The sequence below is a fragment of the Anoplophora glabripennis genome, unplaced genomic scaffold (assembly GCF_000390285.2).
Source record: "Anoplophora glabripennis isolate ALB-LARVAE unplaced genomic scaffold, Agla_2.0 scaffold16, whole genome shotgun sequence".
Classification (NCBI taxonomy): Eukaryota; Metazoa; Arthropoda; class Insecta; order Coleoptera; family Cerambycidae; genus Anoplophora; species Anoplophora glabripennis.
In genome coordinates this window covers 777,307-796,946 of record NW_019416253.1, presented here as the reverse complement: position 1 = coordinate 796,946, position 19,640 = coordinate 777,307, and the positions used below count along the sequence as shown (strand labels likewise).

The 19,640-nt window shown below is 32.0% G+C and overlaps 1 protein-coding gene across 1 annotated transcript in view; it reads left to right on the top strand.

Annotated features, from left to right (window-relative positions):
• LOC108914190 overlaps positions 1-19,640 on the top strand; it is a 231,498-nt gene that overhangs the window by 31,979 nt on the left and 179,879 nt on the right. Inside the window, exon 2 of the mRNA XM_018719933.2 lies at positions 5,328-5,528. Coding sequence (XP_018575449.1) covers positions 5,328-5,528 — 201 coding nt within the window. The remainder of the gene's footprint in view (positions 1-5,327; positions 5,529-19,640) is intronic.

Here is a 19,640-nt window from a genome sequence, read left to right as displayed (position 1 = left end):
AATATCGATTTTATTCATTTCAAGTATTCAAAAATGACTGAAGAAAATACAAATTTTTTTGGTCGCGTTTTTCTTGAATATTTTTTTCCATTTTCATTTCTCGAAATGTCTATTACAGGAATCGATTGATGGCATTTTTACGCGAAATAAAAAAAAAACGTTGCTCTACGAGCTGAGAATTTTTTTATTCAAAAAATTCCACAGGCCACTATTAAGGAAAATTGCATTTTTCAAAGTTATTATGCTTTTGAGGCCGTCATATTTTGGTTTATCTTGTCGAGCTACCCCAGATTAAGTACAAAAGGATTTTTGTACGTGGTCCAGAAGTTGAGATAATAAAGATTTTGAAAGTAAGAGCGCTTTTGAACGCGCGAATTCAGTTTTCGGAGTGGCCGAATAGCGTTTCCCCCACAGAAAAAAAATGAGCCCTGATTCGTTTCTCTACGACTATTCGTTGAGCAAGAAAAGGCGATTTTCGAGATGACCTTTTTTTCGAAAAATCGATATAACTCGAAAAAAGTTTAATATTTTTTAATTTAAAAGAAGGCACTTTATTTGCTTGCCGAGGGCTACATTTACAGCAAGTAACAAGTTTCAAAACCTTAATTTGAATCAAGAGATACAGCAAAAGCAAGAAAAGTCGATTTTTTACGTTTTTTTCGATATATCTCGAAAAGTAATATAGCAATTGATATATTAAAAAATACGAATCGATAGGTTTTTTTAATAGCGTTGTCATTTAATTTAAGTTCTAGTTTTTTTTTATTAGCGAAAAACCGTTTTTTTACTTTTATGAATTTTATTTAGGTTAACTTCGGCGTTTATGCGTCATAGCAAAAAAAAATACTATATTTCTTAGAATTTTTTTTCCTATATCACCATATCTTTTGTTTCCAGGTAATATTTTTTGTAAAACATTGGGCTGTGACAAGACTAATTGAACTACAACGATGATTCAGTAACGTCTGATATTAATGATCTGACAATGGTTTGAAAATGACAACGANGTAAGAGCGCTTTTGAACGCGCGAATTCAGTTTTCGGAGTGGCCGAATAGCGTTTCCCCCACAGAAAAAAAATGAGCCCTGATTCGTTTCTCTACGACTATTCGTTGAGCAAGAAAAGGCGATTTTCGAGATGACCTTTTTTTCGAAAAATCGATATAACTCGAAAAAAGTTTAATATTTTTTAATTTAAAAGAAGGCACTTTATTTGCTTGCCGAGGGCTACATTTACAGCAAGTAACAAGTTTCAAAACCTTAATTTGAATCAAGAGATACAGCAAAAGCAAGAAAAGTCGATTTTTTACGTTTTTTTCGATATATCTTGAAAAGTAATATAGCAATTGATATATTTAAAAATACGAATCGATAGGTTTTTTTAATAGCGTTCTCATTTAATTTAAGTTCTAGTTTTTTTTTTATTAGCGAAAAACCGTTTTTTTACTTTTATGAATTTTTTAGGTTAACTTCGGCGTTTATGCGTCATAGAAAAAAAAAATACTATATTTCTTAGAATTTTTTTTCCTACATCACCATATCTTTTGTTTCCAGGTAATATTTTTTGTAAAAACATTGGGCTGTGACAAGACTAATTGAACTACAACGATGATTCAGTAACGTCTGATATTAATGATCTGACAATGGTTTGAAAATGACAACGATCTGAAAATGATCTAGCATCAATGACATCCGATGACCCATTTTTGGCCACAACTTTTGCTTCTTTAACGTTGACTTTCCTTAATCGAAATATGTACGTTATGAGAACATAAATATAAGTGTTATTTATCACCGAAATTATTGAGTATAACTTCGAATAAAAAACGCAAATGGAAAAACCTGACAATAAATCTCCCGCCTAATTTGTAACTTCCCCCTTCAGGGGCGATAGTCGATATTTCCAAACGGACTATAAAATAATTAATTACGATCCAGATACGCCGGAAATGGGCAGCACTAGCCCTACCTCTGGGACTTGGTGTTACAGGAATGCAACCCTTAATTCGCGCCTATCTATGACCCTTTGCGGTCGGTGAATAGCACCATCCTGTTAAACCGTTACGGGTCGAGGGGGGGGGGGACAGCTGCCCGTATTAGTCAAAATAATGGCTGACAAATATGAACCCCGATAAATAATCGGCGTGCGTTCGTATAAAAAAGTTATAAATAATTTAAATAAGGAGGCGCTCGCGTGACTAAGCGTAATCCAGTGAGCATGGAAGAGGCAATTAGAAAAGATTGAGTTCTTGTGGGGAGCCAGGCCCCCCCTCCCTCCCCCCTAGAGACGTAATTACTTAACTGCGAATTTAAACACAATTAAAATCAATTTCAACTTGCAGTCTCGTCGGCGGTCAATTTCATCAGTTAAAATTATACGAAAACTAAACGTGGATATTTTTTCTGTTCTCAAAAACATTTAATAAACATACAGGGTGCTCCACTTAAAAAGAATAAGTTAAGATGGTTTAAAGTTGACTAAATTTGGCTTTAAATTTCTACCATCCTGTATGAAATTAAGTCATTTCGAAATTATGGCAGGGAAGCTTAAGAGTTTTAGTTATGTCTCCTATAAATTTTATCGCTTTAACTTTATAATTGCAAAATACACATCTTTTTGAATTAGGCAGTACTTTTTTAATTTTTTTTTGATAAAATTAAATACCTAAGTATATAAGAATATGAAACCTTTCAGTTCACCTAAAAATTGACGTGGAATCCAAAATTGCAATAATATACAGTGTGTTCCATTTAGAATAACGAGGTGGAAGCTATTATTTTAGTTGAGAAGGGCATGCCCGAAAATATTTTTGCCCAAATTTTCAAAATTAAAATCGAAGTAGTCTCTGAAATATGTCTAATGTTTCGTCACCGTGGGACACTCTGTATACAATGTGTCCTGATTTATTTGAGTAGAGACATTACATTAAAAGACAAATTAAGGTCAAATATTGTTTGTTAAATGGATATTTAAGAGTATATCAAAGCACGTATGTATACAGGGTGTTTCTTAATAACGTGCTAATTAATATTTAAGGAGGTTATTTTTGGGTCCATTTTAAGAAAAAAACTTCACGTCCTAAAAGTCTTAACTTTTGAACTACAGGGTGCTAAAAACATTTTTTTATGATAACTTTGGTATTACCCTACATATATTTTTTCATATTTGGTACACGCTATTCATAGAGATGCATTTTCTGATGTACAAATAATTTTATTATGTTTGCCAGTGGCGTCTGTACAGGTTTTGTATTGAATATTTTTGAAGAAAAATAAGTTACGCCACTGCTTTTTCTTAGTAAGTAAAAATCATTTTTGAAATCCTCATTCCTTTCTGAGCAAATGTCGTGTCTTGAATTTTTTCGTTTGACGTACGGTTTTTGCATAAAAAAATAAAATTTATTCATTTTTACGCTGTTATGAAATTAGGTACCTACTAATAAGAATTAAAAACAATCTAGTAGGTAAAAAGCAGATTTTGTTTTGCAAACATAAACAGTTTTGACAGTTGTCTACCCAGTCTAGTGTCACGTATTTAAGTTATTAAGATTAACAATATTATTTAAAAAACATGGTCCAATATACGAATTCTGAGCTTGCAGACATGCACTACTTGTATGGCCTTGCTGATGGTAACGCACTGAAAGCCAGGGGGTTGTATGAAGACCGCTTTCCAAATAGAAGTATTCCGGATGCGCGTACATTTTCAAACATTCATAGAAGATTGTGCGAAAAGGGACGTTTTAAACCAAACCATCATCTAAAAGGAGTACACTGTACTGTAAAAACTCAAGAAATTGAGATAGAGGTTTTGAATTCAATTGAAGAAGATCCAGAATTAAGTACAAGAAAAATTGGGAAAAATTTAAATGTCTCACATATTCTTATTTGGAAAATTCTCCATGACTTTTCATTATATCCCTACCATATCCAACGGGTTCAAGCTCTACTATCTCAGGATTTTCCATTACGGATAAACCTCTGCCAATGGTTTCTTCATAGAGTGAATGAAAATCCATTATTTGACACTGAAATTTTACTTACCGATGAAGCCAACTTTTCCAGAAACGGCATCCAAAACTTCCACAACAATCACTATGTGGGCTGAAGAAAACCCACATGCAATCTTGGAATCCCGTCACCAGAAGCAGTTTTCCGTTAACATGTGGGTTGGAATATGTGGTGATTATTTAATTGGACCCTATTTTCTTCATGATAGGTTAATTGGACGTAATTATCGGCATTTTCTCGAAGAAGAATTGCCAGGTTTGATGGAGTTTGTTCCCATTTTAGTAAGAAATCGACTATGGTTTATGCACGACGGAGCACCAGCGCACTTCAGTGCTCTGGCGCGCGAATATTTAAACCAAAATTATAATAATTGCGGCGGACCACAGTCATGGCCACCTAGGTCCCCGGACCTCAATGCTTTAGATTACTTCCTGTGGGGTCATCTCAAAACATTGGTTTACGGCACACCAATTCATACTGAAGAGCAGTTGAGAAATCGTATCATAGTTTGTTGCGAAACTATTAGAGCCACTCCCGGCATTTTCCAAAGAGTACGTGAATCCATGAGAAGAAGAGCAGAGGCATGCATATTTGTAGGAGGTGGACATTTCCAACATCTGATATAATTTATTTCTTTGTGCGTTCAGGGTAATTTTCTTTTGCCATTCCAAAATGTATGTAGATTACTGTAATTTCATAATTTCAACGTTTAAAAGTTATTATCTTAAATAAATTATTGTTCAAAGTTACATAAATCTTTTTTTTTTCTCGTAAGGGGTCCAATAAGATGCCAATGAATGAATTTATTTTTTTATGCGAAAACCGTACGTCAAACGAAAAAAAATCAAGATACCACATTTGCTCAGAAAGGAATAAGAATTTCAAAAATAATTTTTAGAAGACGTGTACCAAATTTGAAAAAATATCTAGGGTAATACCAAAGTTATAAAAAAATCATCTTAAAATGGACCCAAGAATAACCTCCTTAAATATTAGCACGTTATTAAGAAACACCCTGTATTTTGTAGAGCAGGTGTACAAGAATATATCGATTAAGTAAGAACAATGTTGTCACTTAACATCATTTATTAAAACAAACTAAAATTAATTGTCTGTGTCTCTTAAATAAGAAACAGGCGCGATATTTGACGAAAGGTCGTAAAAGACAGCCCCACAACGCGACATAACAAATTATTACCGGGCACTTCTTTCGCTGGAACGAATTTAATACAGTTACGGGATCCGTTACGACGTTACCTTTAATAGACTGTCACGCTGGAAATGTACAAAATGAAAAATGACTTTGTGTCGTTTCAGGATTATTGAAAACAGTGCTGTGCGTCCGAATCAACAGGCTGAATGTACCGGAAGTGGCGCAACTGGGGGATCCCGTGGTCCTGGATTGCGACTACACCTTGGAGGAGTCCTTAGACGATGGACTTGTAGTTAAGTGGTTCTTCAATGAAAAACCTTTGCCGGTGTATCAGTGGATACCGAATAAAAAACCGCAGGAGCGAGGTAAGAGCGAGTTTTCTTTATTGGTCTGTCGGGGAGGTATTGGGAAATTTGAAACACGCTTAGAAAAGTGTGATGTGTGACTCACGTTTCTGGTAAGGATTATTTATTTACAGAAACCACGAATTTTGTTAAAGGAAAGCATGTTCATTTATTTTTTATCTAATTTCTTTCAAATATTAAACAAAATTGTATTGAAGACATCTGTAATAATGTAGTGTGTCCCAGAACTGGTAGTATTTTGTCAAAAAAATACCAAATAGTTTTTTAAATATAAAATAGTATTTTGTATTTTGTAATTAAAACACTTTTGTTAAAACTCCAAAAATATTTTGTATTTCAAATACTTTACTAAAGTATTTTGTATTTTAAAAAAGTATTTAAAATATTCTAAAAGTAATTTAAATACTCTTGAGTATTTAAATCGATGCTCCATTATTAATAAAAATTATTCTGTGGATAGTTAATAAAAATAAATATGTAGTCCAGGTATCTGTTTCAAAAAGTCCATATTTGGGTGAATCGTATATCCAGGGAGATTTTTGTCATTTTTTCTTTCAAATATCACTAGAAATTAAAATTTTTCTATGCACATAAAAAGAAACGTGGGCTTAACTTTTGGCGGCACAATATGTTTAAAAAATTCGAAAAATGTCATATTTTTCTTCCTATTTAATTATGTATCTTTTCAAGAGTTGATTTTAGGCGAAAATGGAAGAGGAAAAAAATGTTTGTAATTAAATTTTACAAAATATGACTAGTTACAAATCGAACGATTCATGATTATTATTGTAAAAATCGAAAAAATCGCAAAAAATGGGGTTAAAAAATATTACTTTTTAGGGATTTTTTTTGGAGTCTTTAAATGGAGTCTGGGTATAGGGCCTTCATACTCAAGAAAACTTCAGGTTGTGTAGAATCATTACACCAAATTTCATCAAAATCGGTTCGATAGATTTTGCATAATAATTTAGACCAAATTTTGAAAAAAAAAAATTTGCAAATTTTCATAATTTTGCACAGCAAAAACCAAAGTCCTTAGATACTTGAAAATTTAATCACCTATAGAAGGGCTGTCAAGCTTTCAAACGCTTTTTGAAAAATTCAAATCCGTCAATTAGGAGAGCTCTGGCGCTTATTTAAACATTAGTCGAATTTTTGTCTCATAAACAATTAGAATAACTGTGAATATTCAACCAAATCAATTTTTTTTAAATAGGTTTTAAAAGTTCTTAGAAAAACGCTTCTTTAAAAAAAAATAGATCGATTGGTTAATTAATTACGTAGTTAAAGTCGATCAAAGTTAACCGTCATTTACACTAAATGTACTGGGACATCCGGGCTCATTTTTCGAAGAATACCTTTGGTATTCCGAGTACTTACCAGGTCTAAGTTTACAGTACTTTTCTTCATTGGCAACCTACTTTAAAACGTGTTTAAAGTTATTTATGCATGCGAGAAATTCAAGAAAATCGTACGGGTGGTGGTGATGGGGGAAACGAGAGCGCGGCCTTTTCGGATTGCTCGCAATTGAATCGCCGAGTTCAAAACGACGAAGCGCTTAAAAATTTTTAATATCTCAGCTTCTAGAGGTCCGATTCTGATTTTCAAATGCCTGTCGTTAATAATTATTGGTCTTTCAACAGTCCGATAACTATTTATCTTTAAACTTCCTTTAATTATCAACTTTATTTTTTTATTGTATCAAAGGTAAGTGCATCAAGTTATATATCGTATATCAAAGATCAAAAACAATTTTATTTAAATATTCTAAAATTGTTTATACAATAATTATTTTCAAAATATGTCTAAAACTAGTAATATAATGAGTTAATTTCTCATTTGCTTATATTTTAAACAATAAATAATATTTGGATTATCACAAAAGAAATGATGATTAAATTAATAAATTAATTATAAAAAATCAATAATATTTTATTTATACTTAATTGCATTAATAAATCAGGATTTAAAAAATGTACACAAATATTTGTTTTAAATTTATGAATGTATATATTTATGAAATAAAGATTCTTTTTTAATATTACCTTTTTTGTGATTTTTGAAAGTATAGTTCAAGTAATTTTTATATGAGAAATCATAGTTTAATTTCTCTACTATGTACTTATATTTCGACAGGTGCTTTATGAATTCTTCTCTTATGTATCATAACCCAAATATCTCTCGTCAAACACAAACTATTGTTTTACGACGCCTCCAGACGAATATCTACGTAACAAAAGACGTCTGTGTACCTACCTAGACAATATCAGTCCAGGTCTTGTCAAATTACATCCGCAAATATGTTAATGGGACTAATTTGCACCCACTCTGTGGTACTTTGTTGTTTCGCCAAAATTGTTGTGGTATTAAATCACTGCTCTAGCCGTCATTTATACAATCCACCCTTGCAAAGATTTTGAAATAGAAAAAAAGTTTGAAGTCAACTAATTTAGAAAAGACAGTAGATTGATAAAAATATTCTTCATCAAAAGTTAACTAAAAATTTAAAGACGATTATATTTTTGTTTGTTGTTATAAAAATAAAGTATATCTTGTTTGTGAGTCGGGAAAAAACATATTTACATGCAGACATTTTTCCTGGTACATGTGTTTTTGATTCAAAACAATGTTCCCGGTGTTTGTGTACCTAAAAAACAAAAGACGATCCGATATCTCGACATGAGAAGTTGTTTCGAAGTCCTGTAAAAATATGCGATGTGGGGGACGTTGTATATCCTTAAAAGATTTTTTGGGAAATCAGAGTGGTATGCGGCGACTTTAAATATGTAGGAAACACGCTATGCTTGCTTCGTTAAGCGCAATTTTCAAGAAATACGGGACTATAAAACACTTCAGCGTGTCGTTTCTCATGATTTAATACAGGGGATTTTAGTAAAATACCTTTTCATAAATATAATAGGGATAGGGTGCAGAGTGTATATGTGTAATATAAAATACATTCAATGTATACTTGTGGGTAATATATGTAATTTACGTTTTGTTCAACAGTTTCAGTTTGTTTTTAATGAATAAAGTCAAATTTCAATCACCAGTAACTACATTTCTTTAGTCACTAGCGAAATAAAGTAATTATTATTTAAATAAAGCAAACAACAAACAATTAACTATTTATTAGGATTTATATTAAAATAAAAGCAAGCACTCTTCAACACAATTTATTCCTAGAGATAAATGCAGTGATTTGAAAATGAATGTACTTAAAGTAATATTTATTTACTAATAGTTTTTCTGATTACAATTTCAATTACGTAAATCGGTTTAGAGATCTCTATATTTTACGTAGGTGATAATTTTGCCACAAATATAAAATTAATAAATATTAAGTGTTCTCTAAAAATTGCACTTATTTTTATTCTGGAAAATTGTCTCACTAGTTAAATGAATATACCTAGAATATATGAATAGAGGCTATAGAACGCCCATATTTCTTGAGAAAGAAAGAATAACTTTAAGTTATCACGTACTTCCAAGTTTTTGCCAGAAGAAAAAGCCAGACACATTTTTTACGCAAACTTAATACAATATACGAAACTTCCACGATTCCATTTGGAAAATTGACCTAGGAACAAAATAAAGTTCTCCTATATACATAGTGTTTTTTTAAGTAGAGGTCAAAAATCCAGGGGCGTATTCTGTGGCCAAAGGCCTTACCTTTGGCCACAGAATTTTTGATTAATGTGTGGTCTTAGCACAGCCATTGTCCAGCTACAGCGTGTCAAAAATAAAAAAATCAGTTTTTAATTTTTAATTTCTAAACCGCTTGAGATAATTTAACCAAATCGGTGTGCATATTTAGTATCACAGTAGGTATGAAACAAAAAATAACCAGTTTTAGAAACTTACCAGTGGCGGAGGTGTGGGTATCATCTACCATTATTTGCCAAAAAAGTGTATATCATCCTGTCACAAGACTATCCTGCTAAAAATTAAGAATATATTTTTTTGTTATTTTTGTCACGTTGTAGCTAGACAATGGCTGTCCTAAGATTTATATAACAAAAAAAACTTTATTTTTGACCACAGAATACGCCCCTGGATTTATTTAACGAAAAAATATGCTATTATGATACTGTGGTGCGCACTGTCAGCTTTTTTACCTTTATCTTTCAATAAATAAAACTCTGTTTCAAGCACTTAACTAAATAAGACATATTAAAAAAGCACAACTTTGTCTGAAGTATTTCGGAGCCCAACAATACAGCAAGTATTTTTTTTTTTATAAAAGAAGTAAGTATATATTAATTGGTTTTCCCCAGAAGCACAATTTTTTTGCGTCGTCTGAAGAAACCTTTTTACTAAATATAAGATTAATATATATTTATTTTTTTTATAAAGGACGCGCTTTGATCTTGAAACGGAGTCCTTAATAATGACTCCTACATAGACGTTTTTTTTCCTAAATACATTAAAGCAAATGTATACGACATCCAATTTGAAGTATACATATAAATGATAAAGAAAATGTTGCCTCATGTCATTATATACAGGCTGTCGCCCCCGATATAAGAACTGTACCTTCATGCGTTTTCTGAGCAGTTTTTTACGAAGTTGCTTTCTTGTCCTTGTACTTATACCAATATTGACAAAAGTATCTGGTATCTGCTCCTATACAAGCAACTATAACTTGTTGTTGTTTTCGTTCAGAGCGAGAAATAACACTACCAGTATCTGAAGTACCTTGAAATGCCACAGCAAATATATATCAGAATGACCGTAATCACAAATTCGTGATGTGGCATTTTATTTCCGGTTAAAAAAATTATTTACCAATAGCATAAACAATTAAAAGATCCGTACTAACAATCACTTTCTACCCAAATTACAACTGATAACAGCTCAAATACTGATAATCGACAATTAGAAAGGAGAGCGAATTTTGGGAAACAATAAAGGAATAGCAAATGAATCATTACTGAATATCGTTCATCATTCAAAGTTTCTTTCTACCGAGACATTTGTTGTAGGAATTGTTAAAACTGGGCAAAACAATTTATGTTTCCAAAAATATCATTTTAAATACCTTGTATAATATTTCTATGGTTTTTCGGACTTCTAAATTACGAAACTGTTCGTCTCTACAAAATATTAAAAGTTTGTTTTTCAATTTATCTGTTTCCAAAACGTTTGGATACATTTTTGTAATAAACATTCAAACGATTTTACGAGAAATTTGTTTGCATATTCGGAAAATTTTGAGGAATTTTTTAAAGCAAAAAATTTAAATCATGTAAATTCCCAAAACGAGTAGGTACTTAATTAAGGGGAAATGTATTTCAAAAATATTTCTAAATCGTCGCAAATTTTGCCCCGTTTACCTAATAATAATATAGTAAGTATAGTATAGTAAGCCCCAGTAATATTTTTCGCATAATTAAAAATATTTTTTAATTTTTCTTGGTTTCTTAATTCAGAAATTCTTTAACTAGTGATTTTAATTTGTTTAGAGTAGTAGTTTACGTCATTACGTCTTGAAAAAGTTGTGTTTTATTAACTTTAAATTAATACCTGCCTTGTCCTTATCCTTAAAGCCCTCACACTGACATCATACACTACCCGCGTACTATGCGATGCATACATTAACCGCGACTCCACGAACTGAAACACTAAAACTGTAAGCAGCTTTGATCCGGCCTCAGTTTCCTCCTAAACCATGACATAAATATTGATGATTTTTTTATAATTTTTTTTTCGCGTTTTTTGACCAAAAGTTGCCAATATCTCAATGAAGATGCATTTTTTCGAATAAAAGGTTCAAAATCAAATTTTCTACAAAACTGCTCCTGTGAGAATTTAGATTTTCGCAATAACTTTCATCGATTTTTTTGCTCGTTGAATCCATACGCTTAATTTCATTTCAAGTTCAGTGAAGTATTGCAAATTCAGCTGCATTGCAATCATACGAATTCTAATAACTTTATTATTTATACGTTTATTCTACAGTAAGGTCAATTAAATACAAATAATGGTTAAAGTGTTGCGCTGAAAGCAAACCTACTCGTATATAAAACAACTTAGGCGCACCTGTTGGTTCAGCATTACTTCCTAAACACTCCAGGGGTTGTAAACAGAAAATAACACCCCCATAAATCAGCGAGGGTACATCTACGTAATTCCGCAAAGAAACAATTACAGAAAATATGCTAATATCAATCTCTCACAAGATTAAACCGCCCCCTTGCGCTTCCCCATCCCGCGGAATTGGAGCTTAGCCCCTCCATCCATAATGTTTACAATCCTGGCGAGGCGCAGTGAATTACGGGAAATAATTTTTAATTAAAAATTATTCCGCTTTTCTGACTCCCGAACCACGGTGTTGACTAAATAAATTTGATTTCTGGTTCGTCCGCAACTTCCTTTATTCATGTTAATAAGAAAATATTATCGACCTAATTCTTGAACAGGACTTGTAGCGTTCAGGAGGAGGCGGTGGAAGGGATTTTATTTTAATACGTGAAGCACGAGGTTTAGTTCCTCTTAAAGAAAAGGGGCAGTGTCGAACTCAAACGTCTTTTGAAGCATATAAAATACTTGTCTGACGGGTCGTTCCTTGATAGATTTAAGAGAGCTCTATAGCAAATAGGCAACCAGCAATACGTTTTTATAGATTTTATTACACAGTTTGTGTAAATATGAATTAATGCATAAATAACAGACTTTCCACCATTGCAACGCAGATTTTCTATAAAATGGACTCAAAGCCTAGATCTGAGGTCCGGACCACTTTCAAAATTGCATAAATGTTTAAAAAATTTTAAAAATACCTATTTTATATAAGTTTTTTACTTATATCTTGGAACCTATGCATTTTGAAAGAATATTGAATAGGAAAAAAAGTTTTAGAATTGAATTCTGCATAATATACTGTAAGTTAAAAATGTTTAAATTTATTACCGATGTTGCAAAATAACAATAATTTACGAAAAAAGGCAAAATAATCAAGTTTTTTTGGATAATTTTTTAAAAATATTTTAATTGCTCCAACAGTATTCTAATTTTGGTAAAAAAACTTTAGAGTATAATAAAACAACACACCAAATTTCATTAAAATCGTTCTATAGTTTTCGCAAAATAATTTTTTGAAAAAAAAAAATTTCAAAATGTTGCACAGCCTCAAATAGATAATTAAAGTTTTGTTCACATAGAAAAGACCCCTCAGCCTTTCAAATGGTTTTTGAAAAATTGAAATCGGTTGATCAGGACGGTCACAGTAAATATTTAAAGTTAACACTTTTTTTATTTTTAAACAATTAGAATACATTTATCAATTTGTAATTTTTTTTTAATTACAATTTTAAAGTACTCGGAAAGACGCTTATTAAAAAAAAAAGTTAAATTCCGTTTATTGGTTCTCGAGATATAAGCGGCATTTACCGTTAATTTATAAACAATTTAGCAATAATCTTTGATCTAGTGGCTTCGTTTTTCCGAGTTCTAAGCTGGAAAAAAATTTCATATCTATAAGTTATTGGCAACATAGATAAATCATCGGAAAAGCTGTCGCTCGCACGCGCGAAAAGTGACTCAAAACACGAAATGGGGGGAGGGGGCTTTCGCTCCCAGACTGAATTCGGAGGTTCAAAATGCGAAGGAATGAAAAAAATTGCATTATCTCGGCCCAATCTAATGGTTGGTCCATTTCAAGAATCAGGTGGATGCATTTCGCAAAATTCTATTCGGGGTTGAGGTTTTATACGCAGTTGTAGTTTTTCATACAAACAAAAAACTTAGTTTTCTGCTCGTACCTATGTAAATTTGATTTTATTTCAATTCCAAGGACAGATTTTGAAAGAGCGTTAAAAAATACGTTATTTAAACGAAATTCATTTTTATCCAGACCATACCATCTAGTCGGAGATACTAACATTTTTGCCTTTTTGTTAACAGGTCGTTTGTTTTTAGACTTTCCGACCTGATTGGATGTTGTGTTTATTCTTGCTCACACTTACAGATTCCTAATACATAAATAAATGTATTTGCTAGAAGCTTGTGTAATGATTAAACCAATAAAAAACTGCACGGCTAGCGGATGAAGCCAATGGAAAGGCAAGAAAGGGAAAAGCCCTGACATGGCGATACTACTTTTTAAATAACCTTATCGAAAGTAGGCACAAAGCAAGATTAATTCAAATTTCTTTTTAATAATTTAAGACAGTTCATAACTTTGGAGAACCGGACTAATATGAAAAAAGATTTATATATTAGCAGCGTTGAAACTTTCCGGAAATTGAACACCTTAAACTACTGCCTTCAGAAGCGTTAACAGTACATATAAATAATCTAATTCCGAGACCGTTTGTTTGTTTTACGGCGTACTGGAAAGTAAAACAGGGTTTATTGTGTTTAAAATGAACTACTTTTACGCAGCGAAGGAGTCGTGCGATAAAGACGGTCATTAAAATGGAAAATAAGGTAAATTGGAATTGCTAGATTATTTTGATTATACACATTTACAAGGCTTGTCACTTCGTATACCTTATTCGAAGGGAAAATTATTGTTCGGCAAACAAAGCGGGAATTAAGTCAAACGGAAAAGTAATGGGAAAAGTCAAATTATACAGCAGCAACGACTTTTTCTGTGTTATTCGGTGAATTAGGTCACACGTAACACCCTTAAATTAATATCCGCTTCGCATTTTTCCTGCCAAATGTCAGTAACCTCCCGCTGTTTTGTGCGCGGGGTTAAAATACTACGGCGAATTATCCAAACAAAAGAAATCAGAAATGACCATATATTATCCCAATTATATTACAATATAATTCTGAGATTTTTTTTCAACGTTTAGGAACAAATTGGAACGATAGAAACACTGCGGAAAAAATATTGAGCTGTGCAATTTTTTTTTCTAAATAGTGCTATCAAATAAAGTCGAACAAATAATTCGTTTATTAAAACGCACTCCAATTCTTATATACGCCACCACTGTAATGCTCATGTACCTGTATTTATAACAAGATTGTTGGCAACCTGTAGTACATGTGGAGGGAGATAGTGCGGGTCGTTTTATGTTGCTATAGTAAAAATAGAACATAGTGTCTTGGTTAAGGAGGTATATCGGGATCCGAGGGAAGTGAGGAGCGCACGGGGATCCTATGCTTTTCTTATGGGACCAAAACCCGCTGCCAATTTGAAAAAATTAAATTCTATTGAAATTATTTGCGATAAACATGATCTATATAGCAAAGAAATATACTCATATGCACATAGCATACATATTGACTAATTAGCAATATAAAAATATCATATTTAAGTAGTTTTAAATTATATTTAATGAACGCATAAAGACTATGTAGATGTGGCAACAGCGCTAATAATTGACTAGCAGTTGTACACACTGCGAACCTACAGACCTCGGACATCGGAGATATTGCGCGTCAAATTCGGGTAAAGATGCGTACGCGTTCAAAAATGTATTGTGTGTAAACTATGTTCAATATAATTATTATATATAGCAAATATATCGTATTATCCTCGCGAAGATTTGTATCCTTCATTTAAAATCCGTAAATCATGTGAACTGGTAAAACAACGAGAATTATGTTAATTTAGTTCTAAAGAAATGAAATGACACTCGCGCCCATCTCTCGTCCAAATCAAAGAAAATGTTGGATGCAATTTTGAAGGTTCTGTGATAGAAATTACATTATTACTCACTGTTTTTAATCTCTATTTTAGTAATGTTACAAAAGTTTTGCAACTATAACTAATTTTTTAGATATAAAGTTAGCTGAGAAATATTTATGTTCCTTTGTTATTCCGTTCAAATGCTTTTTTATCTCAAGTATTACTAATTATATTAATCAAGTAAAGAAAACTGTATGTAACCCTAAATATTGCTGGGAAATGATTACGATGTTTTTATAAACCATTAAATATATTAAAAGGATTTATCAACTGTATTTTTTATTCCAATAAAAATATCACAGCTTCCTAGTCTTTTTAATTAATCTAGTTTTTTAAAAACATTATAAAAAATCATCTGTTGTGGATAATATATTGTTGATAACAATGTAAATGGGATTTAGGAAAAATGTGTATGTTTGAAATCAATTTCGTTTTTATCAAGTCTTTCAAATGTATTCCCTCCTTGCTGTCAGCTGATTGCGACGTTGCCACATTAATCCTCAAGTCAGACAGAAATGCAATTATTGTTTTCTGTTTCTAATTAATACAGCTGTACTATGTTCAAAACTTACATTAGTTTTACATCAAAAATAAGATAATACTGTGTACTATCTACGGAAAAGTTTTGTTTCACAATTTCTACATTTTTTTCTCAGTTATGGGCAAAAAAGGGCCGCACCGTCCATTATCGCCATATAAACCTACGTTAAAATAAACAACTTTCAACAACAATATCTCAAAATCTAGATTCAAAAAATTTTTTTAAAAAATATGACGCACAGAGGGAGCACTGGGTAATACGCTATATAAATTTCAAGTACATCTGTGCATTTGAGTAAACCCGACATACCTCTTTAAATAACTTTATATCAATATTTTTCAACAATCTAAAAGTTTTACTATAAAATAGCTTCTCAAAGCTAACACAAAAATATGACGGCTAAAGTAACTAAAACTTAAATTGTTAACTTTCGGGTTCTGTTTAGATTAAAATGTCTTTCCTAGTCTCAAAACTTGTCGGCTTAAATTGGTTATATCTCTAGGCAAATTATTTTTTAGGTAAGCATAAACAAAAACATATAATCATGTCAAGTATATCTAAAACTTATTCTAAGTAATAATAATTAATTAAAAAGTAAAAAAAAAATATTTTAACAACAAGCTTTTATTGAAAAATAAACCTAGGAGTTCATAAAACCCATAAGATTGTGTAAACCCCAAACCCACAAAAGAGTTGAATATGGCTGCTCTAGTGGCATCATCAAAAGTATGATAAATAGACGCGTACTATCTATAAACAGCATATTCATATTCTTATGCGATTTAAAAGCTTGTAAAAAGTATTATAATGTCTCTGATCGATTTTAAAATTAGTTCAGCTCGGTGTTCCAAGCAAGAGCACTTTGTGCGGACAAAAAAGTCCCCAAACGAATGATAGTAAATGTGTTTTCTGTTTTCTTCAACAGTTTTAGCAAAAGTTCTACAAAAAGTTCTTTAATCAGCTAAACGCAAGTTCACAATCCATTTCTGTAATTTGAAAATTGTTCTAAAGTTACAAAACAATATAATATAAAACATGATTAAGCACTACTTTGCTTGAAAGCAGACGCTAACAATAATGTTGCATGTTCAAAAGGTTTTAAAATTGTAAATGACAAGGTTGTGACATGTAAAACATTAAAGTGAATCAACTAAATGAGAACGTAAATAATTTCTAATGGATATTATTTTGCGTTTTAGTTAATGTCGTTTCTTTCGACATGATAATAATTCAATGATGTACGAGACATGTCGCTGTTGATTCTGGCTGCCCAAAACGCAATGACATACTCTAATATTTGAAATAAAGTTGTTTTACAATAATTTTTATGACTGTATTTCTTTAATATCCCAATAATTAACTAGAACTTTGATCTTTACAGATGTACAGTATTTTTCTAAATAGAGCGGTATAAAAGATAAAATAAAAATTTTCGTAAAATAATTTAGTTTTCTTTTCAAAATACATTCACTGTTGTCGAACGATTCTTACTTGGTCGAGTCCGTCGATAATTTTACCGAGAAACAATACTTGGGAGCTCATTCCAGGTATAAAACTACAAAGCCAACAGCTTTTACACTTTACCGGTGCTTTGAGTAATAATCGACTAAAATAATTGCTCGCTAAATTTAAACTGTCCCGTTCTGTTATAAATTTCACGGCACGCTCAGCGGTAAGGGTGATCAAACAGTCGGTGGCCTACATCCTGCATCGGTGGTGAAAGGTCCGAAGTTGAATCATTTTAAACAAATCCGATATATAAATATTTATTTCTAGGTCAGAGAGGGAAACGTATCGAAATACGGAAAATTCCATTCGTTTAAAAGGATGTAGAAAGTTCCGACAAAGTGAGTTTTGCAACGGCAATAACACGATCATATTATTATTTCGTCCTTTTGCCAGAGATTTTTATTTTAACGGAAAATCTGAGTATCTCGTTTCTCTATTGTTTCATGTAAATATACAGCACTTGCAAGAATTAGATTGTTTCAACACTTTAACTGTAGGAATCACATATTAGGCTGGAAAGGAAGCTATTATTACAAATTATGTAAAAGTTGTAACAATAATTGTATGGTATGTGAACTATTAGCAATTGAAATAGTAATAAATAATAGTATTATAATAAACAAATAAAATAAAGTAGTCTACTACGCTTTGGCCAACATATGACCAAGGGCCAAATATCACGATAAAGGCAGGGGATCAATGATTGAGATCAAAGGCCAATGACCGAAAGCCAAAGGTCAATGACCGACACCAAAAGTCAATAGTCGTAAACCAGAGGTCAATGATCGTAAGCCAAAGGGAAATGGGCCAAGCTAAAGGTCAATGACCGACAACAAAAGTCAATGGTCGTAAATCAAAGGTCAATGATGTTAAGTCAAAGGCCAATGACCCAACCTAAAAGCCAATAACCTCAAGTCAGCGACCTGAGCCAAATGTCAATTGTATGAGGCAAAATTTCAGTGATCAAAGGTCAATTGTTAAGAGCCAAAGGATGACAGGATAACAGGAAGTCAAAGGACAATGGATGTATGTCAAAGGCAACTTTGTAGTGGTCAAAGGTCAAAGAATTTTTTTTAAAACCTTTGAGGTATTTGGATATATTTTGCAAGGTTTTACAGATTCGTAGGTTTTTATTGGTATATCGACTTTATTTCATTTCGACGAATTTCGAGATTTTCGAAGTATTTGTTGATTTTCTTCAAAGCAATTCGAAGTACTTCCAAAATTTCGAAGTTTTCATGGTATTACCGTGTATTTTGTAGCAATCTCAGGGATTTTGAACTGTTTCGATGTTTTTCATGTAGTTGGTATTTAGAAATGTTTGCAAGAATTGCAAGTATCTCGATGTAATTGGAAGTTCTCCGAAGTTTAATGTATTTTTAAGAAGTATTTCGAAATTTCCGAAGTTTATAACTCTAATATAATGAAACAGTATCTAGTATCATCGTCGTTACACTACACCGTAATTAAATAATTTTTAAAATACAGTTGAGAAAGTTACGATCAAAAATTGTGTTACTATTTGGGGTTTGAAATAATAGTACTTACTTAAGTAGTACTTTACACTTTAGTTACGATGAGACTAAAGGCCAAAGATAACGTTAAAAGTAGATGCCAAAGGTTAATGACTGGAGGTAAAAAGTGAGTAACATGGATGTCAAAAGTCTAAAACTTGGGGGTAAAATGGTCAATGAATAAATATTAAAGGCCAACGAATCGCAGTGAAAGGCCAATGTCAAAGGTCAATTGATGATAAATGCCAAATGTTAATGCCTAAAGGCCAAAGGCCAAAGATAAAACATCAAGAGACAAAGAATCACGGTAAAGATCAATGACAAAAGTTGTTTGTTAAAAAAGTACGTCCAGGGGTGTCAGATAATTGATAAGTTAAGTTGAAAGTATTTTTCGGAATTTTGATGTATTTTTTTTTAATGTTTCGAATATAACATCAATACAGTAAATTTAATTATATGAAATTTATCTGTTATTCTTTCAAAATTGGAAACTAAACGTCAGATTCATTTCTGCGACAAATAAGTAGCCCAAACAAACTTTTGAGGAACTTAATGATCATTATTTAGTGCTAATAAAAGGAAGGTTTACGGCCTTTCAAACGCATACCGTTATACGAAAGTTTCTCATGCAAATCTCGAATATTCCCGACCTTAAATATTCAAACGCAGCCGAGGGGGCTTTTCCGTTGCAATTTGCTGGTAATGCATGTTGCTCCGATATCTTACGGCTTTATTTTTCCAGCGAACTTGGCGATTCTTAGATTTCAACATCGGTCGGAGTCATAAACTTTGACTTTCAAATTGAGTTGTGATACTCCGCCGAAACAGGTGTGGGCAGGGCGAAAACAAGGAAAGTCATTTGTGAAGTTGCGAGGTCTTGAAAATGATAAGTTCCTGCAGTTCTG